This window comes from Crocodylus siamensis, chromosome 8, assembly GCF_052110815.1.
Source record: "Crocodylus siamensis isolate JL-2025a chromosome 8, ASM5211081v1, whole genome shotgun sequence".
NCBI classification, from domain to species: Eukaryota; Metazoa; Chordata; order Crocodylia; family Crocodylidae; genus Crocodylus; species Crocodylus siamensis.
Window position 1 is genome coordinate 47,309,493 of NC_143402.1, and position 16,865 is coordinate 47,326,357.

The 16,865-nt window shown below is 41.7% G+C and overlaps 1 protein-coding gene across 1 annotated transcript; it reads right to left on the reverse strand.

The window, feature by feature from the left end:
- Positions 1 to 51: 51 nt before the first annotated feature.
- Positions 52 to 11,860, reverse strand: LOC149858428 (uncharacterized; the record flags this gene model as incomplete). Its single annotated transcript, XM_090061545.1, has 9 exons — positions 52 to 246; positions 1,549 to 1,610; positions 2,147 to 2,239; positions 2,647 to 2,739; positions 4,026 to 4,148; positions 5,168 to 5,269; positions 8,084 to 8,200; positions 10,065 to 10,334; positions 11,437 to 11,860. Coding segments are annotated over 9 exons (1,293 nt in total), but the record flags the coding sequence as incomplete, so codon positions are not given.
- Positions 11,861 to 16,865: the final 5,005 nt, after the last annotated feature.

Below are 16,865 nucleotides of genomic sequence, written 5' to 3' on the forward strand. Positions count from 1 at the left end.
AAGGCAGGGGTGCTGTTTGTGTGTTCAGAATAACTGCCGCACGCAGACATATTTAGGTAGTCCAGCTGCGTTTATTCAGAGCTTGTAGCAGGAGCCTACCGGGAAGCCAAAGCCCTTTACAACTGCTTAAAATCAAACAAGGCCGAGGTGCTCTGATTAAACAAGAGATAGGAAATACGTGCAGGACTGGCAAAGGAAGTACTCAGCATCTCCTTGACGCAGACAACTGGAGGCACTTCAGAGCGTCTGAAAAGGAGAATAAGAAAATGCATCCTGAGTACTTGAAACCACTCATCTTGTATGCACGCCAGCCCAGCCCCTGGCTTCGCTACTTTTCATTCCATGCAGGAAGAGCACGTACCAACTGCTGAAACTTCCTCAGCCTGACAAAACGTTTTTGAACCCAAAAGCTTGCTTAATAATTGTTTTCCAACTATTTAAGTTAGTCTAATAAAAGATATCAGATTCACCCAAAGAACCTTGTCTGCCTATGTCCTTAGACCAACATGGCTACAACCTACACCCCTGAAACCACTCTACAAACTCAAACAATAGGACATTTTCAGGCCTGGACTAACAGCCTTTGAAGTCGATGGAAAAAGTTATATCAGTCCAAGGCAGAATTATTTCTGATCCGCACTACCCAGCATCTGTTCCAGCTTTTTTTTATAATCGTTATTTGTAAAACCTTGGCACAGTAGCAAAATAACAGTATGCACTTGTCAAAATCAAGCTGTGTTTGCGTGGGATCTCAACTAACTTTGAGCAGCATAACCAGGGCTTAACACCACTTTAAGGTGCTAAAGTGACAATCCAGAGACTGAGAGGCCCAGGAGCTGCTCCAAATTCCCCTTATAACAAGGCCCTGACGCCAGTGTAAAGCAGATCAGTCTATTGAGACGCACAGCCTTCCAGAGGCAAACCCTCAGACGGTCACACGTTTTCAAACCTGCATAAATAAAACAGGCAGCCTTAGTCTTCTCGTCCTGCTGCTTGGAGTCTGTGGCCAAATGCATATGGATTTAGATGTGCTAGTTCTGAGAATGCCATGATAATTTTATAAATGTTTTTTAATCACATTTAATCCATTAATGGTTTGACCTCAAGGCTGTAAATGTATTTGGAACTAGGCCATTTTTACGTGCAAGTTTGGGAGCTGTGTATCTGGAGGTTATTTACCATTCAGTTAAAGAAGGCCAACAAATTCACTGGATTTAGACATCTGAATGGGGGTTTTACAGGCTCTATTTTGACTTGGGCTGAGTACATCATCAGAGCCCTCAAAATTTTACCACCTGAGTCCCCATTGAATTATTGCTTGATTGAGCGCTTTGTTGGACAAGGTTGCATTTGTCACATTTCAGCCCAGATCAAGAAAAACTCTATTGGACTTAGAGTACAATATCAGTAAAAATGAGGGCAGAATTGGGCCCCATCTTTCCTGATTTTTGAGGTTTTAAAGCTAAGAATTTTATAAATGTCCTTATTTTCTTGAAAGTGTTCTAAAGAACATCAATCAATAGTGAAAGCCAATTAATATTGACTTACCTCCTGTAAATCTTGCCGTCTAGAACTCGAGCTTTCTTTTTGCCATCTTTGAGTAATGTGATCTGTGAAATAGTTCAGAAGTGTCACATACAACACAAAACTGTACTTGGAGCATGGTAACTGAAGTTTACCTAGAAAGAATGGTTGCCAAAAGGGTCTCTGACCCATTTAACAAAAGGGCTGAATAAGGCGATGCACATTACTACTAACATGGGAAAAGTATGGAAAGAAGAAAAACAATATGTTGATTTGTGAGGTGATAAAATATCTGTCGGTGAGTGCAGGTTACATATCCAAAAAGCTATAACTGTTCATACAATGAGAAATTAGCAAGGTACCCTAATGTCTTTGTAATGTTGAGATATCAGAGATGGTGGAAGAAAAATTCCTTCACAGATTTCTTCAGAAAATTCTGATTTCTGTCCCATACAATTCACTCATTTCTAATTACCTTGTTTAAAACTGGTTTACTTCGTCCTTAACACTGGAAAGATCAGATGTCTTCAGCTCCATTCCATGCATTTCTGCAGGAGCAAAGTTTTTAAAACAACAACAAGCATATTTGCCTTTATTTAAAACAGACAGCAAGGATACTTACAGCACACCAAAATTGCCAGGAGCGGAAGGAAAGATACCACTGCGGTGCTGACTGTGAGGGCGGTTATATCAACAAACTCTGTGCAAGCCTTTTCTGTTGTTTATAAAGCAGAAAGAAAAAAATTAGTCTGGCTTCCTGTTTATCCAGTAGATACTTCCTGGCAAAAACAGGAGAAAGGGCTAAAAAAAGGTTTGTAAGGAACTTCTCATTTTATGTCTATGATTCTGGTGTTTTAATGAGCCTAAGAGATGATCAAAAACAGAGTATTCCACGGCTCTGTTTCTCCTTGAATAGTTTCTCCCATGTGTGTAGACTTTTGGGGGGCAAATATAATGCTGACTGATAGCCAACAATGTGTCAGTCTAAAGGAAATACAGGAACATCTGTATTTCAAGTGAGGCACAAAATTGGACCTCAGCATAACCATCAACAATTTCTTAACGTATAGATTTGTCAGAGCTTTAGGGTTTAAGTGCAGGCCGCTAATGATTTTGTCTCACCGTGGAGTTGCTGGATCTTCTTTATTAGGAAACTGGCAGTCAGCACAACTAAAAACACCCCTCCAGGAACAATGTAGTCCAGGGTGTGCTGTGCTGAGAAATGAAAAGTAAACAACAATATGTTTGTATAGCCAAGAGACATCTCCTTGCAAAGCACAAACAGTCCAGCTCATGGCATGCTACTGAAACTATATTTTTTTCTGGATGTCACTACCTAATGGTCACAGTCCAGTTATTTTCATTTCAAAATAGTAACCTAAGGCCCTGATTCACTGGTGTGTCCACACATGCAAGCACGTGCGCTTGCAGGAGCTCAGATAGAAATGGTGCAAATTTGAGCTAGGGCTTTTTGCCTTAGCGCATGTGCTCGGACATGTTCTTTGTTGTGGAGCAAATTGTGCCACTTGGGGCAAAATAACCCTGCCTGGCTCCTTCTGGATCTCCAGCCAGGGGAAGCTAGAGCCTGGGGCTAGCACCTGTGCTGTCCCCAGCAGTATAAAAAGCTGCCTTGTCCTGGCCCCAGCAGTACAAAAAGCTGCCCTGGCAAGTAGCTCAAGTCTACTTGCTCTCAGGAGCTTCTGGGGCCCAGCCAACTGGTACCTGAGGACACTACCCCTTGTGCCAGCTGGACTGCTTCAGCAGCCCTGAGAGTTCCCTGCACCCTTTACCCACTGCACCAGTCTGGCAGTGGGGGCTGCTGCCTGGCTGTGACCTGCTGTGCACCTGCCAGACCTGGATGAGGCATCTGCCCCTTGGGGCCAGCTGCCAGTGGGCTGTAGCTGCAGAGCTGGCCTTTGTGCAGCACTACTGCCATGTGTGCCCCCTGCCCAGCCATCTGGGCAGCTATCGCCTAGAAGATGTTCCAGGTGTGGTGGCCTGCTTTGAACTGTCAAAGCATGTCCTCCTGGCCCCAATTCAGTCCCCACCATGGTCCCCTCCCCACAAAAAACATGATGATGACTTAGTTATCAAATGGAATGTGAATAAAGCACTTGAGAAAGAAGGTCAATCCTATGTCAACAATCAGCATTATCTTCTGCAATATTGTTGCCATGATGTGCAGCTCTTGGTTTTTGTGCTTGAACTCCTGGATCCTGCTTACCATAGGGGACAAGCAGAAGTCAGAGAAGGCTTACATTCATAGCTTACTGATGAAAAGCTATGTCTCAGGATTCCTGTAGGAGGTTCTAACTCCATGAAGATGCTCGCTGTGTGTCTGTACAGTGTCTAATACAACCAAGGCCCTGATCCAGATTATGTCTCAGAATGGAACCTTTACTTTTGTTTCATGAAAGAGTTTATTCTAACCTTCATTTTAGGGCAAACCTCACATCACTGCATGTCTTTCAAGAGTTTTATCATAAATAAAAATGACTCACTTGTTATACTTTTTAACCCATTGAGCTTTGCAGGCTGGATTGTCATTGCAGCTGATACCAGAAAGGTCACTATTATCACATATGTCAGGAGAATCTCTGGCACTATGAATGAAGCAGAGGGACCTTAGGGAAAGAAGAAATACATAAGAATTTAAAGCCTAAGGAAGTTCTTTTGCCTGACAAATATCACGTTTATATAGCAATCACCACTTGTGTCTATGTGTTTAAGACACACAAGCCAGCGGAACACTGAGTGAAACTTAGTTCCCTGCTTTGCTGTACCACCCTACATCTCAGGCAAGGAAGTACTGCCCAGGCCTTCTAGTGTGGTGGGGAAGTAGTGTCCCTACTTTTCCAGTCTGGCTAGCAGCAGGGGGAGCAGTAGGAGCTCTGATTAGTTACAGAGACCCTAATTGTAAATGCTTGTCATGTGAATGTGTCCCAGACATATTGATTATGTTTGCCCATGAGAGAAGCTCAGAACTGCACTGCAAAATAAATAGGTGCTCCATATAAACACCTGTAAGGGACCCTGCTTTGGGCATCTGTACAGTTTGAACTCAGAATCTTGAAGTTAAAACGAGAAGGTTTATGGTCCAGATTCTCAAGACTACGTAGGTGCCTAACTCCTACTGAAATTAATGTGTTAGGTATCTAAAATGAAATTGTGTACCTAAGAACCTTTGAAGGTCCAGAGCTAAGACCTTTACTAGAAAACAGTATCAGACTCATAAACCATTTATATGGGTGAGACTACAGGTTGGGAGACAGCCATGCTACCCTCTCTCCTAATGTGAGTTACAGGCTATGATCACACAGTTCCAGCCCTATACCTCCTCAACTTTGACACTGATAGCTTGATTTCCCTCTGTCCTAGTCAGCTCTGACCTTTGTTCCTTAATGTTCAGATGTAGGTTTCTTCTCTATCTCAGGCTCACTCATTTTGTTTCATTCCTTGCCTTGACCTTTAAAGCATGTAATACTTTAGTTACTCTTAGGGCCCAAGTGATTTGTTTGAACTGTAAGCCCTTTGGGGCAGGGTTCATCTTTATGTTCTGTTTGTATGGGCTAGAACACCAGGATTCTGTGCTATGACTGAGCTTCTAGGCATTATCACAGCAGAAACAATAAATAACTTCTACCTTCTTCTCTCATCCAGAGGCCTGCAGCAGTGAATGCCAGGGTAGACGAGACACACAACAGCCCATGAGTGTAGACACTAAGCCATCGCCACAGCTCTCCTCCTAGACAAACAGCAAACATGCTATAGTTGGAAGAGCCCTAAGAAGCCTAGCCGGGTACATAGCAACATATCAAAAATAAACACTTAGATCTTTTGCTGTTGGATATAATAAGGTGTTACCAGTAACATGGATATAGGACTATGTTATGGTAGTGTTAGAGTGATGTTGTAGCCATGGTGGAGTTATGCGAGAGGCAAGGATTTGTTAAGGTGATACCTTTTATTGGATCAGCTGCAGTAAAATGAAGGTTGTCTTTCATTTGAAAGCTTGTCTAAGCCTATAACAGCTATGCAGTTGGTCCAATAAAAGATATCATCCTAAGAAATCCTGGGTTCATGGGTAAGGATGTAACTTATCTCGATAAGGGTCCCACAGGCACCATCACATTTCTGTAATGCACTGCTGGGTGATAGGTGTGATTAGATTTATTCCCATATTCACAGGACAGTACAATCTGAACAGTCCTGAGTCTTCAAGGGCAATTCTGCTCCATGGGGTAGATTTACCTAAGCAGCTGGATAATGATGGAATGGGGTTAATGGTAATTGATATGATAACCTAGGATTTAAAAGACATGAATTCAGTTCCTCTATGGCCTGGGACAAATGACTCATGATCTCTATACCACAATTTTACACCTGTCAAATATGGATTTGAATACCTGCCTTACTTCCCGGAGCACTGGAAGATAAATACAGAGATGTCAAGGTAGTTAGGTGCTATGGGAAGTAAATTTAGTTAAGTTATGTACATAGATACATTCTGATATCTGCTGGGGGCTGACTGGGGAGTAGGTCAGTACGCTACTTATAAGTGGGGAATAATACTCCTTTTGTAACTATTTACCTATATTGTTCCAATGATAAAAAATTCACTGTGCAACTAAGCCGACATTTCAAGTTCATTTTTAGGAAAAAAACCCTCTGTTTTCCAGACCATAACTTGATAACTACAGATAAATACCTCAAACTAGTATTCCCCTTACAACATTCCACAGGAAAATTAAATAACCAAGGAAAGGACCCAAAGGATTAAACACACTAAAAATACAAAAATAAAAACTGCCCTAAAAAGAATCTTGACTCGATATTTTTATCGCATGTGCAAAAATACTGCAAATACAAGTCAAGGCTGAAGCAGGGCAGACTATATATCAAATGCTATTTTTATGGCTTTGTGAAGAGGGAAAAACAGCAGACTCCATCAGAACAATCCAGTACTTAGCAAATATAATTGCCTCCCTCTGCTGGGCTGTAGGGGAAGGACTGACAGAACAAGGAGCAATTGTCTTAAGTTGCAGGAAGGGCAGTTTAGGCTAGATATTAGGAAAAAACTCTCTCACAGGGAGGGTAGTAAAGTACAGGAACAGGTTGCCCAGGGAGGTGGTGGTATCTCCATCCTTGGAGGTTTTTAAGACTGGGCTAGACAAAGCCTTGGCTGGGATGATCTAATTGGGGATGGTGCTGCTCTGAGCAGGGGTTTGGACTAGATGACCTCCTCAGATCCCTTGCAACCATAATTTTCTATGATTTTATGATTCTGTGACTATAGTACTCAGTGGGTGTGTCTACACATGACGCTATGTCTCCGTAATAACGCATTCCCCTCAGTATAGTGTGTTGCTATGGCAATGTAGTGCCTAAAAATAACTGTGCACCAGTGGCACGGCACAGTATGGGCTGTTACTATGTCATCTTCTAGTACTTTCAAAAGGAAGTACTACATAACAGCGCAGTAACAACAGCACCTTAGGGGCATGTGTAGAAATGCCCAGTGAATCAGCCTACACTAGGATTAAACCAATTCAGGGCATTAACATGTTCCTTGAATGAAAGCCAACGCTACATGGCAGATGAAGGCAACAAATCATTCTGCCAGTTGTCTCAGGCAGAAAGTATGAGGCAAACATCTATGTTTTAACTTGGCTCTCAGAAAGAAGATTTTAGTTACTGTCTCCTCTGTTCTTGATTTTGGTCCTACTACCGATGAACAGAAACAGATCCAGACTGTCCTTTTATAGAGACGAGTTTAAAAGTCTTTGCAGCTCCTTTTCCAACAGATGTTCCCAGTTCTCTTCAACTATGGAGCAGGAACAGAATGATTCTTGGATTATGAAATTCCATCATTTATGTTCCTATGACAGACTCTACATTTAACGTTCCCTTTCCTTTAGAAAAAATACAATCTTTTCTTGTCCAAAAAAGTAGTTTTTCTTGATTAAAATAAGCCCCTTTTCACTGTTGTGCATACTTTTCATTTTTAGTCCATCTTTTTTTTAATTCCCAAACAACAGCTTGTCCAGGTATTAGAAGAACATGGTGGAACCATGTATAATACTTATACTATAAGAACTGGCACTCTGGAATCTGAAACTTTATTTTTTGGTTTCATAAACATTTATACAAAATAGAGCCCTGTTGGAATGTGAAAAAAATGTCAGGAGACACCCTTTGTCATTTTAATAAAATGTGTTGAAAGAGTTTGGGTGTTGTTTAGTTTGAAAACCAAAAGCCTGAAAACTGGAGTCTCTGGGTTTCACTTTATGAAAACTGAAATGTTTTGTTTTTTAACAGCTTTATTAAAGAGCTGAGTTTTTATGAAAACATGAACATTTTGATAAAAATAATATTCTTGGAAAAATTGTTTTGGCAAAAAAAGAAAAAAGTCTTTCTCTGCACGTATTACAATGGAAACTTTTCACTAAATACATAAACAGCAGTAGGAAGGACCACACAGAAAAACAGCTGGAAGCTTAATTTTGCTGTCACTGGATATAGCATCTGAGATCTACAAGCACAGATATCTCATACTTACTTATTCTTAGCTTTTCTGATTGACAGCATGGAGCAATCAGAGCAAGTCCTGAGACAGCAGCAAACGCCAATGCAGTGACAGACATTCTCAAAACAACTGGCTGGGGAGGTGAGGTACCTAGGGAATGAATACAAAAGTGGTGGGAAAGCAAAAGGAAGAAGAAGATCAGTAGAACTCTCTACTCCTTGAAAAACTGAGAAATACTAGAGAAGTGGGATCTCTGGGGACTCCATTCACTTTCCTAAAATAAGGCTCATATTCAGCATGCATAGATATGGCTTAGAGTTTGACATCTGGTGGCCAAACTAGAGACTTCTTCCTACAGGCTCCATATTGTCATGTGCAACACCCTTCATCAGTCTCTCTATGGGACATTGACAGTCCTGTGGAGCCTGCTGAACTTTTTATGGTGTCATAGCCCCCTATGAATTTACAACTGTGCACAGCTAGGATGTTGTCACTGGGATACACCCAAAATATCACATGCAGCTGATACTAAATGCAGAAGGGGTGGTGCTTGGAGGAGTAGGAAGTTGTACAGCATTCTGTGCAGATTGGGGTGGGGGTGCAGAGGATAAACTGGGCACATGGAAAAGGGGGACAGTTTTAATATGCCCTGAAAGTTAGGCAAGGCTTAGAGCAGTAGGTGGTGGCCCTTACAATCATCTTTAACTCACTTGCTAATAAAGGGCTAAACTGTGACCTATTCCATATTTAGTTTTTATAACAGAGTGTGACTTGTAAGTGCTAGTACAATACTACTACTAACAATGCCTAGTCATGTCCTAGGATCCCTTTGTTCTAGAGAAGCATGGGATTTGGTAGGTAGGTCTCAAAGGGTCAATGGAAAACTAGCTAGGCTACTCAGATCAGGGAGCATCATCTAGGGAATTTAAGAAGAAGAAACACAGTAGAAAATGTGAATGATAACTATATTCCATATAGAAGAGCACAGGTATTTGGAACCCTTTGTTCTTCTGTGAGAGGAGAGGCACAATGCCGTCCAAGACAGGAACTATGCCAGCAAGGAGTTCAAGCTGACATGTTGTGGCAGGGCACTGCAGGTGCCTGCCACTTTAAGGGCCTGCAGCTAGCAGCCAGCGGGTGCCTGATGAGGGCGGCAGCCATTTTGAACCTAGGGCTGCCTATATAAACAGGGCAGGTCTGCTGCTAGAGGTCAGGTAAGAATACTGCTTGGTTGGAGGGCTGCTGGTGTCATCTGGAGGTAAGGGAGGAGCTGTAGGGATGGTCAAGAGGCTTCTGGTTCTAGGCATGACCTAAAACTGTACTCTCCTGGGAGTGGGTGGCCTGGTGGGGCTCCCAGTGGTGTGGGAGCCCCCAGGAAATGCCAGGCCAGTTACTACCCTGGTGAAAGGTGTGTTGGGGTGCCTTATGCCCTAGCCCCCACAACTGGGTGGGTTACCCCTTGTTTGGAGGGTGGACCCCCCAGAGAGAGAGAAAAGGCCATAGACTTCCCCTGACTGGTCAGTGCTGGGGCCAGGACCGGAAGGATCAAAGGGCTGGGGGCCCATTGGGAGGAATGCCCAAGTGCTGCATGCCTGGGGTTCTGGCTGGCCTGGAGGTGGGCCAGAGTTAGTAAGCCAAAGGTCCTGGGGGGGGGGCCATGCCCAAAGGGGAAGCAGTTCAGGGAGCTATGTTGCCTAGTATGAAGGCAGATGAGACTGCTTGAGGAGAGGAATCCAGGTGGGGTTCAATTGGGAGGATTCTGGGGCCAAGAGTGGGGGCTGGTGATTATAATGACATCTGGATGCCATCAGCAAGCCTTGGGCTGTGATATAGGGGAGGAATGGAGCTGCAGATAGCGTCCCCTGGCATTGGGGTAAGAAATGGGCAGTCTCCTGCTTATTAACATCTATTAACTCCAAAAAGGTGTAGCAGGTGAGAAGGCCCCCGTTACACATGTATACTGCAGCCACTGAGGTTAAGCTTCACAGTATTATTCATACTGATGTAAATATACCTGCAATGGCCCAGTTCAGAGTGGTTTCTTGCCAGCTTATCTCATTGCTCACATTGCAGGAGTAAGAGCCACAATTCAACTTCTGTGCTTCTGAAATGATCAGAATACTATGGCTTTGGGAGAGCTGGAAATCTTGGTCTTCAGGGAGAGGCTTTCCGTCCTTCTTCCAGTCTATGGTGTCCACTCTGCCCCCTGCCACATCACAGAATAACTTACTGGCAGCCTCTTCAGGAACGGTCTTTCTCCTTATATGAGGCTGAGACACGGGCACTAGAAAACATACAGCATATACCAGGTTTCTATAATGCTGGTCTCCTACCAACTTAAAATATTGGAGATAGGGTCACACTTACAATATAAGTTACATTCTTTAGTTTGTAAAGGTATTGATATATTTTGTTCTAACACTACCATATAATGTCAGCGTAGACATAAGAATGTCACTTCATTGTGTGTTGTGGCAGTGTAGAGGTAGATTGCTAAATCTTGTAAAGGTAGATATTTGCACTTCCCAGGGCTAGTATTGTACAACACCCCATGGCACCCTTAAAAGAATCTCAGGACCCCAGTTGAAAATCATTGGTCTAGCAAGGCACTAAAAATTGAAAAACGAAAATGAGTTGTGTATAAAAGTCTTTTTTGATTTGTGGATAATGCAACAATAAATTACTAAGTTGTAAATAATCAAATGCTGTGCTGTCCTATGTATAGGACAAAGTAACTGAAAACAGGTGCACACAGCTTATCAGGTAAAATAACATCAGGGCAGTGATTGGCCAGACATTAAATATCAAGGTCCATATGTGTTAGGTAACGTACTCTTTTCATACTGTGATAATTGCTGGGGTCCCTGCTTAGCAAACAGGTTAACTAGCCTGGGGATTTAAGTCCTCTAGCATCCTATGTGGTTTGCGCAACTGATCACTTGTGCACCTAATGAAAGTCACTTTCAAAGGGTTTCCTGTGCAAGAGGTGTTAAAGCTGTTCCATGTGCAGCCAGCATGGGGCACTAAGAAACCAATATACAACATCTTCCTCAAATTTCCCCATCACCCCAAGTGAATGCATTGTGTCCAACACAGCATCTTGCCAACATGTTGCTACCACTAATCTAATATTCAGAGTCCATGGGCATGTTTACAAAGGGCACCGACTGAACAGTTGTTACTTTGGGGAACCTTCTTCCTAAGCCTTCTACTGAGCATCTCGGTGCAGACCTACCCCCTTACCTGTTTTTTCTGTGGCTGCCTGAAACAGGAAAATTAATCTTAACAGCTAGTCCCATTCACAGCACTAGATTTAAGCTTCTTGTTCCAATGCAATGTGTATACAATCAAAGAATAAGCCCATTCCTGCTATGTGCCTTACTTACTGAGAACCTCTAGGATGGTTTTTCTGGCTTTCATTTCTGTCAGATTGACAGCTGCTTCATAGATCCCACTGTCTGTTTCTTGCACGTTTTTTATCAAAAGAGAGCCATTGGATGGATGGAGATTGACCCTGTCTCTATAGGGTTCATAGACAGTGGGATCCAGTGACCCCTCAGAGTATTGCACAATGCAGAGTGACATGCTTCCATTTGTATATTCCCAATGAATAAGTCGTATGTCCTTTATGTTGTCAGGCGCAGGCAATAGCACTGAGGATCCCACAGCTACCACCTTTCTTTCAGAGATTCCTGCAGCATATCGGGAAAACTGCAAGAGCACTAAAGGGAAAAAGAAGAGAGAAAAACAGAGGAGAAAAAGAAAGCACTTTTCTGTACTGAGAGTCAGTAAATGAACCACAGGGGCCAAAGAATACAGTGGTTATAGTAGTGGAAGCTGCTGGGCCAAGAGAGGCACAGGTCAGTAGCTGAGAGCATTTATAAACAGTTCAGAACTTTGTAAATCCACTCTTGTCAGGCTGCACTCTAAATATTCATATTCACCTCACCTCTACAAATGAATCCAGCATGTGACTGGGGCCCAAACTTAGACACTACCATTTAAAAGTTACAACTGTAAATGATTTGTCCAAGGTCACAGAGAGGAACAGGTATTTTATAAACATCTCTGGGGGGTATGCATGCATGTGAATGTGCGCTTTTCTATTTTTAACACATTTTCACAGAGAATTCTTACTTTTCATATTTACATCTAGCATTCTTTATAACGTGTGCCCTTTATCAGCTGTTCACAGGTTTAGCCTTAGACCTGGATAATAAATTATGCCAGCCTTTGCTGTTCTCATTAAGGGTTGGCTCCGGGCACTGCAGTAGGCTAGGAAGGTTTGCTGCTATTGGTCGGGGTTAATCCTGCTGTAGCCAAATTTTGGGGGTTTTCCATTGAGTGCAGGTGGCAAAGTATAGTTTTTGTGTGATGGCTGCATTTAATACTCTACTTTAAAAGCCAAGTGTTTGCTGTGAGGTTTCATGGACCATGTGACATTTCTAAGAATGCTGGGTATAATAACTGTGAGTGATTCAAATGGCAAAGTGGTATCTCAAGAAAGAAATTTATTAAATGTTTAAAAATTATTTTTTAGCCCAATCCTCAACTGCTACAAATAGATGAAAACTCCTTAACTTTTATAAGAGCTCTGCTTAGTTGAATTAGAAGTTTGATCACTGTCAGTGAACACCTGTTCACTATAGCTCTGTTTCCTTATTTGATCATATTACAAAATGAAAACAAGACTTTGTTCCTTTTTCCTCAATTGCTTAATTTCTTTATTAGCCTTGTAGAGCAGGTGGGAACTTTAAAAGGCACGCATTAAGTCCATTTTCGTTTACCAATTTAAGTAACGTTTGAAATCTCTTAGGTTCTTCCTGTGAGTACAGAGAAATGTGTATGTGGAAGGAAACCAGGATATATGTGATAACTGCTGTCATGTGGGCTAAGAGAGAGACTGTTTGATTACTGCAGTAAATTATGTATATAATGAATGTCTCAATAAATTGAATGCAAAACAAGATAACCTGGTTAATGAATGGCTAAAAAAACTGAATCCATCATAAATATTCTCATGTACTCACTAAACATCATTTTTAAACATGAATTACTTTTAGCAATAAACATGACACTTGTATCAAAAAGCATCTCTGCAGTTTTTTGAGTTCTGATCTTCCAAAGATTTATGCTCATACACCTAAAGCCAGGTCTTGGAATCATAGAAAACTGGAGATGAAAGGGACCTCAGGTCATTTAATCCAACTCCCTGCTCAAAGCAGGACTATGTCCAACTACTAAACCTTTCCAGCCAGCACTTTGTCACGCTGGGCCTTAAAAATCCTCCAAAGATGGAGATTCCACCATCTCTCTAGGTAACCTGTTCCAGTGCTTCACCACCCTCTCTGTGAGAGGTTTTTCCTTATATCCAGCCTAAACTTCCCTTGCTGCAACTTTATATTGCTCTTTGTTCTGTCATCTGCTATCACTGAGAACTGTCTAGCTCCATCCTCTTTGTAACCACTCTTCAGGTAGTTAAAAGCTGCTCAGTCTCCTCTTCCACAGATGATATAAGTCTAGGTCCCTGAGCCTCCCTTAAGTCATATGGCCCAGCCCTCTCACCATTTTCATTGTCCTCCACTGGACGATCTCCAACTTGTCCACTACTGATTTCACTGAGCATATTCACATGCATGTAGCTATTATTAAGCACTTGTGAGTCCTTGCCAGACTGGGGCCATCATATCTATGAATAGCCCTGTGTGCCAGCAGCTCCTAGCTCTGAACAAAAGAACAGAAATGCTCTTCATTTGGCCTTGCCTTGCCCTGGAAAGTCAAATCTCTAGCACCGCTAATTAGAACCCTGATCCCTTTAATACACTCTTCCAACATGCCCTTACTATACAAAGTTAAGGGTCAGGTAGTGCAGACTAACACAGCTCCATTGCCACCAAGGGGGTTTTCCTGATTTATACCAGATAAGAATCTGACCCAGTGTTCACAGCTGTTGGAAGCTGCACCCCAGCTGTGTGACCCTTTACCTGCAAACGCCACCAGGCTTTTCCTGGGCAGTTCCAAGCAGCAGGTCAGCATCCTTTGGAAGAAACAGCTTGAATGGGGTGGCCGTAATAAAAAGTAAAGCAAGCACTAAGTAACCACAGCAGGTGTGGACAAAAAAAAAAAGTTGGATTTCCAAAGTTAAAAGGGCTGTAGGTGCCCAATCCTTGTTAGCTTAGGTGCCTTCTAGTCTCCCTCTTATCAGCCCAGAATGAAGCACTACCCCAAAGGCTGGCTGGTTCTGCTTTGCTTTCTGACTCCCATCTGTAGAACTGAGTACTTGCATGCATCGAGCCCTAGCAACAGTGCTTTCAGGAAGCAGAAGCAATGGGCTCTAGGGCAGGTGTAGACACAGAAATCAATATCCTTTTAGATCATGGAAGGACATTCTATTGTTGGGGAGAGCATATGCTGCTTCCCTTCTATAACAATTTGGGAAACCCCTAAGGTAATTCCAGCTGAGATTTCTTCTTCCAATTCAGTTTTAGTAATGATGTACTCATACTAAGAGCCAGTAGTAGGAGTATGAGTAGTCTGCATTCAAACTGTTTGAAACTCAGAATTTCCATTTTCTGAGAAATGCTGGTATGTCCATATTTGTTTTTTCTGTAGTTCAAAGTGGATAAAATTAATGCATTTTTGTTTCGGGTTGGATTTTGCGCTATGTTTTGGTACAGTTTCAGATCAGATTTTTTTCCTCCCATTTGTTTAAAAGATTTTGATATTTAAAAGAAATCCTCCCAGATTCTCCCTCAGTGATACAAAACAAGAAAAACTGATATGGCAGTTGGGATCTATGTGTTCCATTGAAGCATTATAAAGCAAAATACCAGTCTCTGGGTAGATACTTTTATTTCCCTTGCAGTCCCCTAAAAGATGACCCCTAATTTCTGTATATATCACTGCAAACTCCACATGACTTCTGAACAAATTGTATGATGGATTTTTTTTTATTCCCTACAGTCTTCATAACAGGCCAGGTTATCACCTTTCTTCTTTACTTTTTAAACTTTATTTATTTAACTTTATTTATGAATCCAGTTGATGAAATAACAGCATTAACATTTAAGGTTCTGTCTAATCCCTTAAAGCATATGAAGTAAGATATTTATTTTCCATTCAGAGTGCTTGTTTAATCAATATGAAACTATGAAAAACAATGTCCGCAGAGTCTTACCTCTCTTCTTTTCAGGCTGCTAGCAGTTCCTAACTGATGTCACACTTACATTCCTTCCTCTCTAGATATGATTTATTTAATGATTTACCCTCCCCCCTCTTTTTCCTCAGAAGTCTTCAAGGGGCTCAGTATCTTCTCTCCATCTCTGTTTGTAGAAGTTAATTTCATTCAAAATTTATTCTTACTGTTAGCTTACAGAACTTGCACTCTCCTTCAATATTTGCCCACAGTTTCTCAAATTTCTGATAGGGGACAGGAGAAGATTTCTTTACAGCATATCCCAAGAACTTCAATCAGATTTCTAAGGAAGCATTTTTCCTTCTCCCCTGCAGAATGCTGACTTGTTAAGAGAGGTTTTCGATTACTAAGTCCCCCCAGCTTTTTAAAACAAGTCAGGGATTCTAGTGGGGTGGGAGGGGAGAAGGAGAGTCACTTCTTGTCCAGGCTTTTGCAATTTTAATTCTTGCTACCACTAGAAAATGGTCAGTTCTGTATTCATATACTCCTTTTTTCATTGCTTTAATGGATCATTTCTATTAACTGCATGCATTTTGTTCCTTTCAATTTTAAATGGGAGATATATGTAGCTGCGCAGAAATGTATATTGATGGTATTGCTCCAATTATAACTTGACCCTGAACAAAAGTCTCCCCTGTATTGTCAGGTTCAATTTTAGAAAAAAAAGTTTTCCCAGCAAATATGACAATAGCCTACATTAATAAGGTTGATGTTTCTGCAAGGATCAACCAAAATGAGTGTTATAGTGCAATTGGTGGGTAACCAGTCATAGCTCTACCCTGCATATAAACTCACTATAATCTCTATGGGGTTTTTGCAGGGGGCAAAGGAAGGGAAGGGAAAGTTGATCTATATTTGGAATGATTTAGGATTGATAAAAAAAGGAACCTTTGAAGTAGTATGTCCTGAATTTTTTATATTCCTTTGAAAATGTTTTAAGACACTTTCTGATCTCACTGTGCTAGGCAGCCATATTGGGACTGGCTGCACCAGCACAAACATGGAACTCTACCCTGACTTCCCTGATATAGGTCTGTTCAAAACCGCATGTGACAAACTTCATTTTTCGTGGATTTGTTAGTGGAACAGATGTTTTTTCAAGAAATGGGAAAGAGTTTGCATATACGTTTGCTTCGGGTAGCTCATTTCAATCCACAGGGGAGCGAGGCTGGAAATACAGTTGATCCTTACCACAACAGAGAAATTGACTGCATAAGTGTATGCACACAAGCGATAAAACATCTTCCATTCTCTTTCATTCTGAATCCTCTTAAGGGTTACCCATAAGAACTGCTGGTTCAAAAAGTTCCAAAGAAAATATGACAAGGGCCACGCATCCCTTTAACGCTCTGAAGCACCCTCCATTTTGTTGATTCTCCCAGTAGGGATCTATTCTTATGCTTAAAACTGGACACATTTAAGATAGCTTCTAGTCAAATTGCATTCACTTCATTCCTGTTGCACAGGTATCATTAACACACAGGACTGAACTACCAGTAGTTTAACAATGGCAGAGCCTGGTAGAAGAATGGTTGGAGAGCTGAAAATCACTGACCAGGTACTACCTGGTGGGACCATATGAGAATATATCACACAAAGGCTTCCATGTGACTGTGTAGA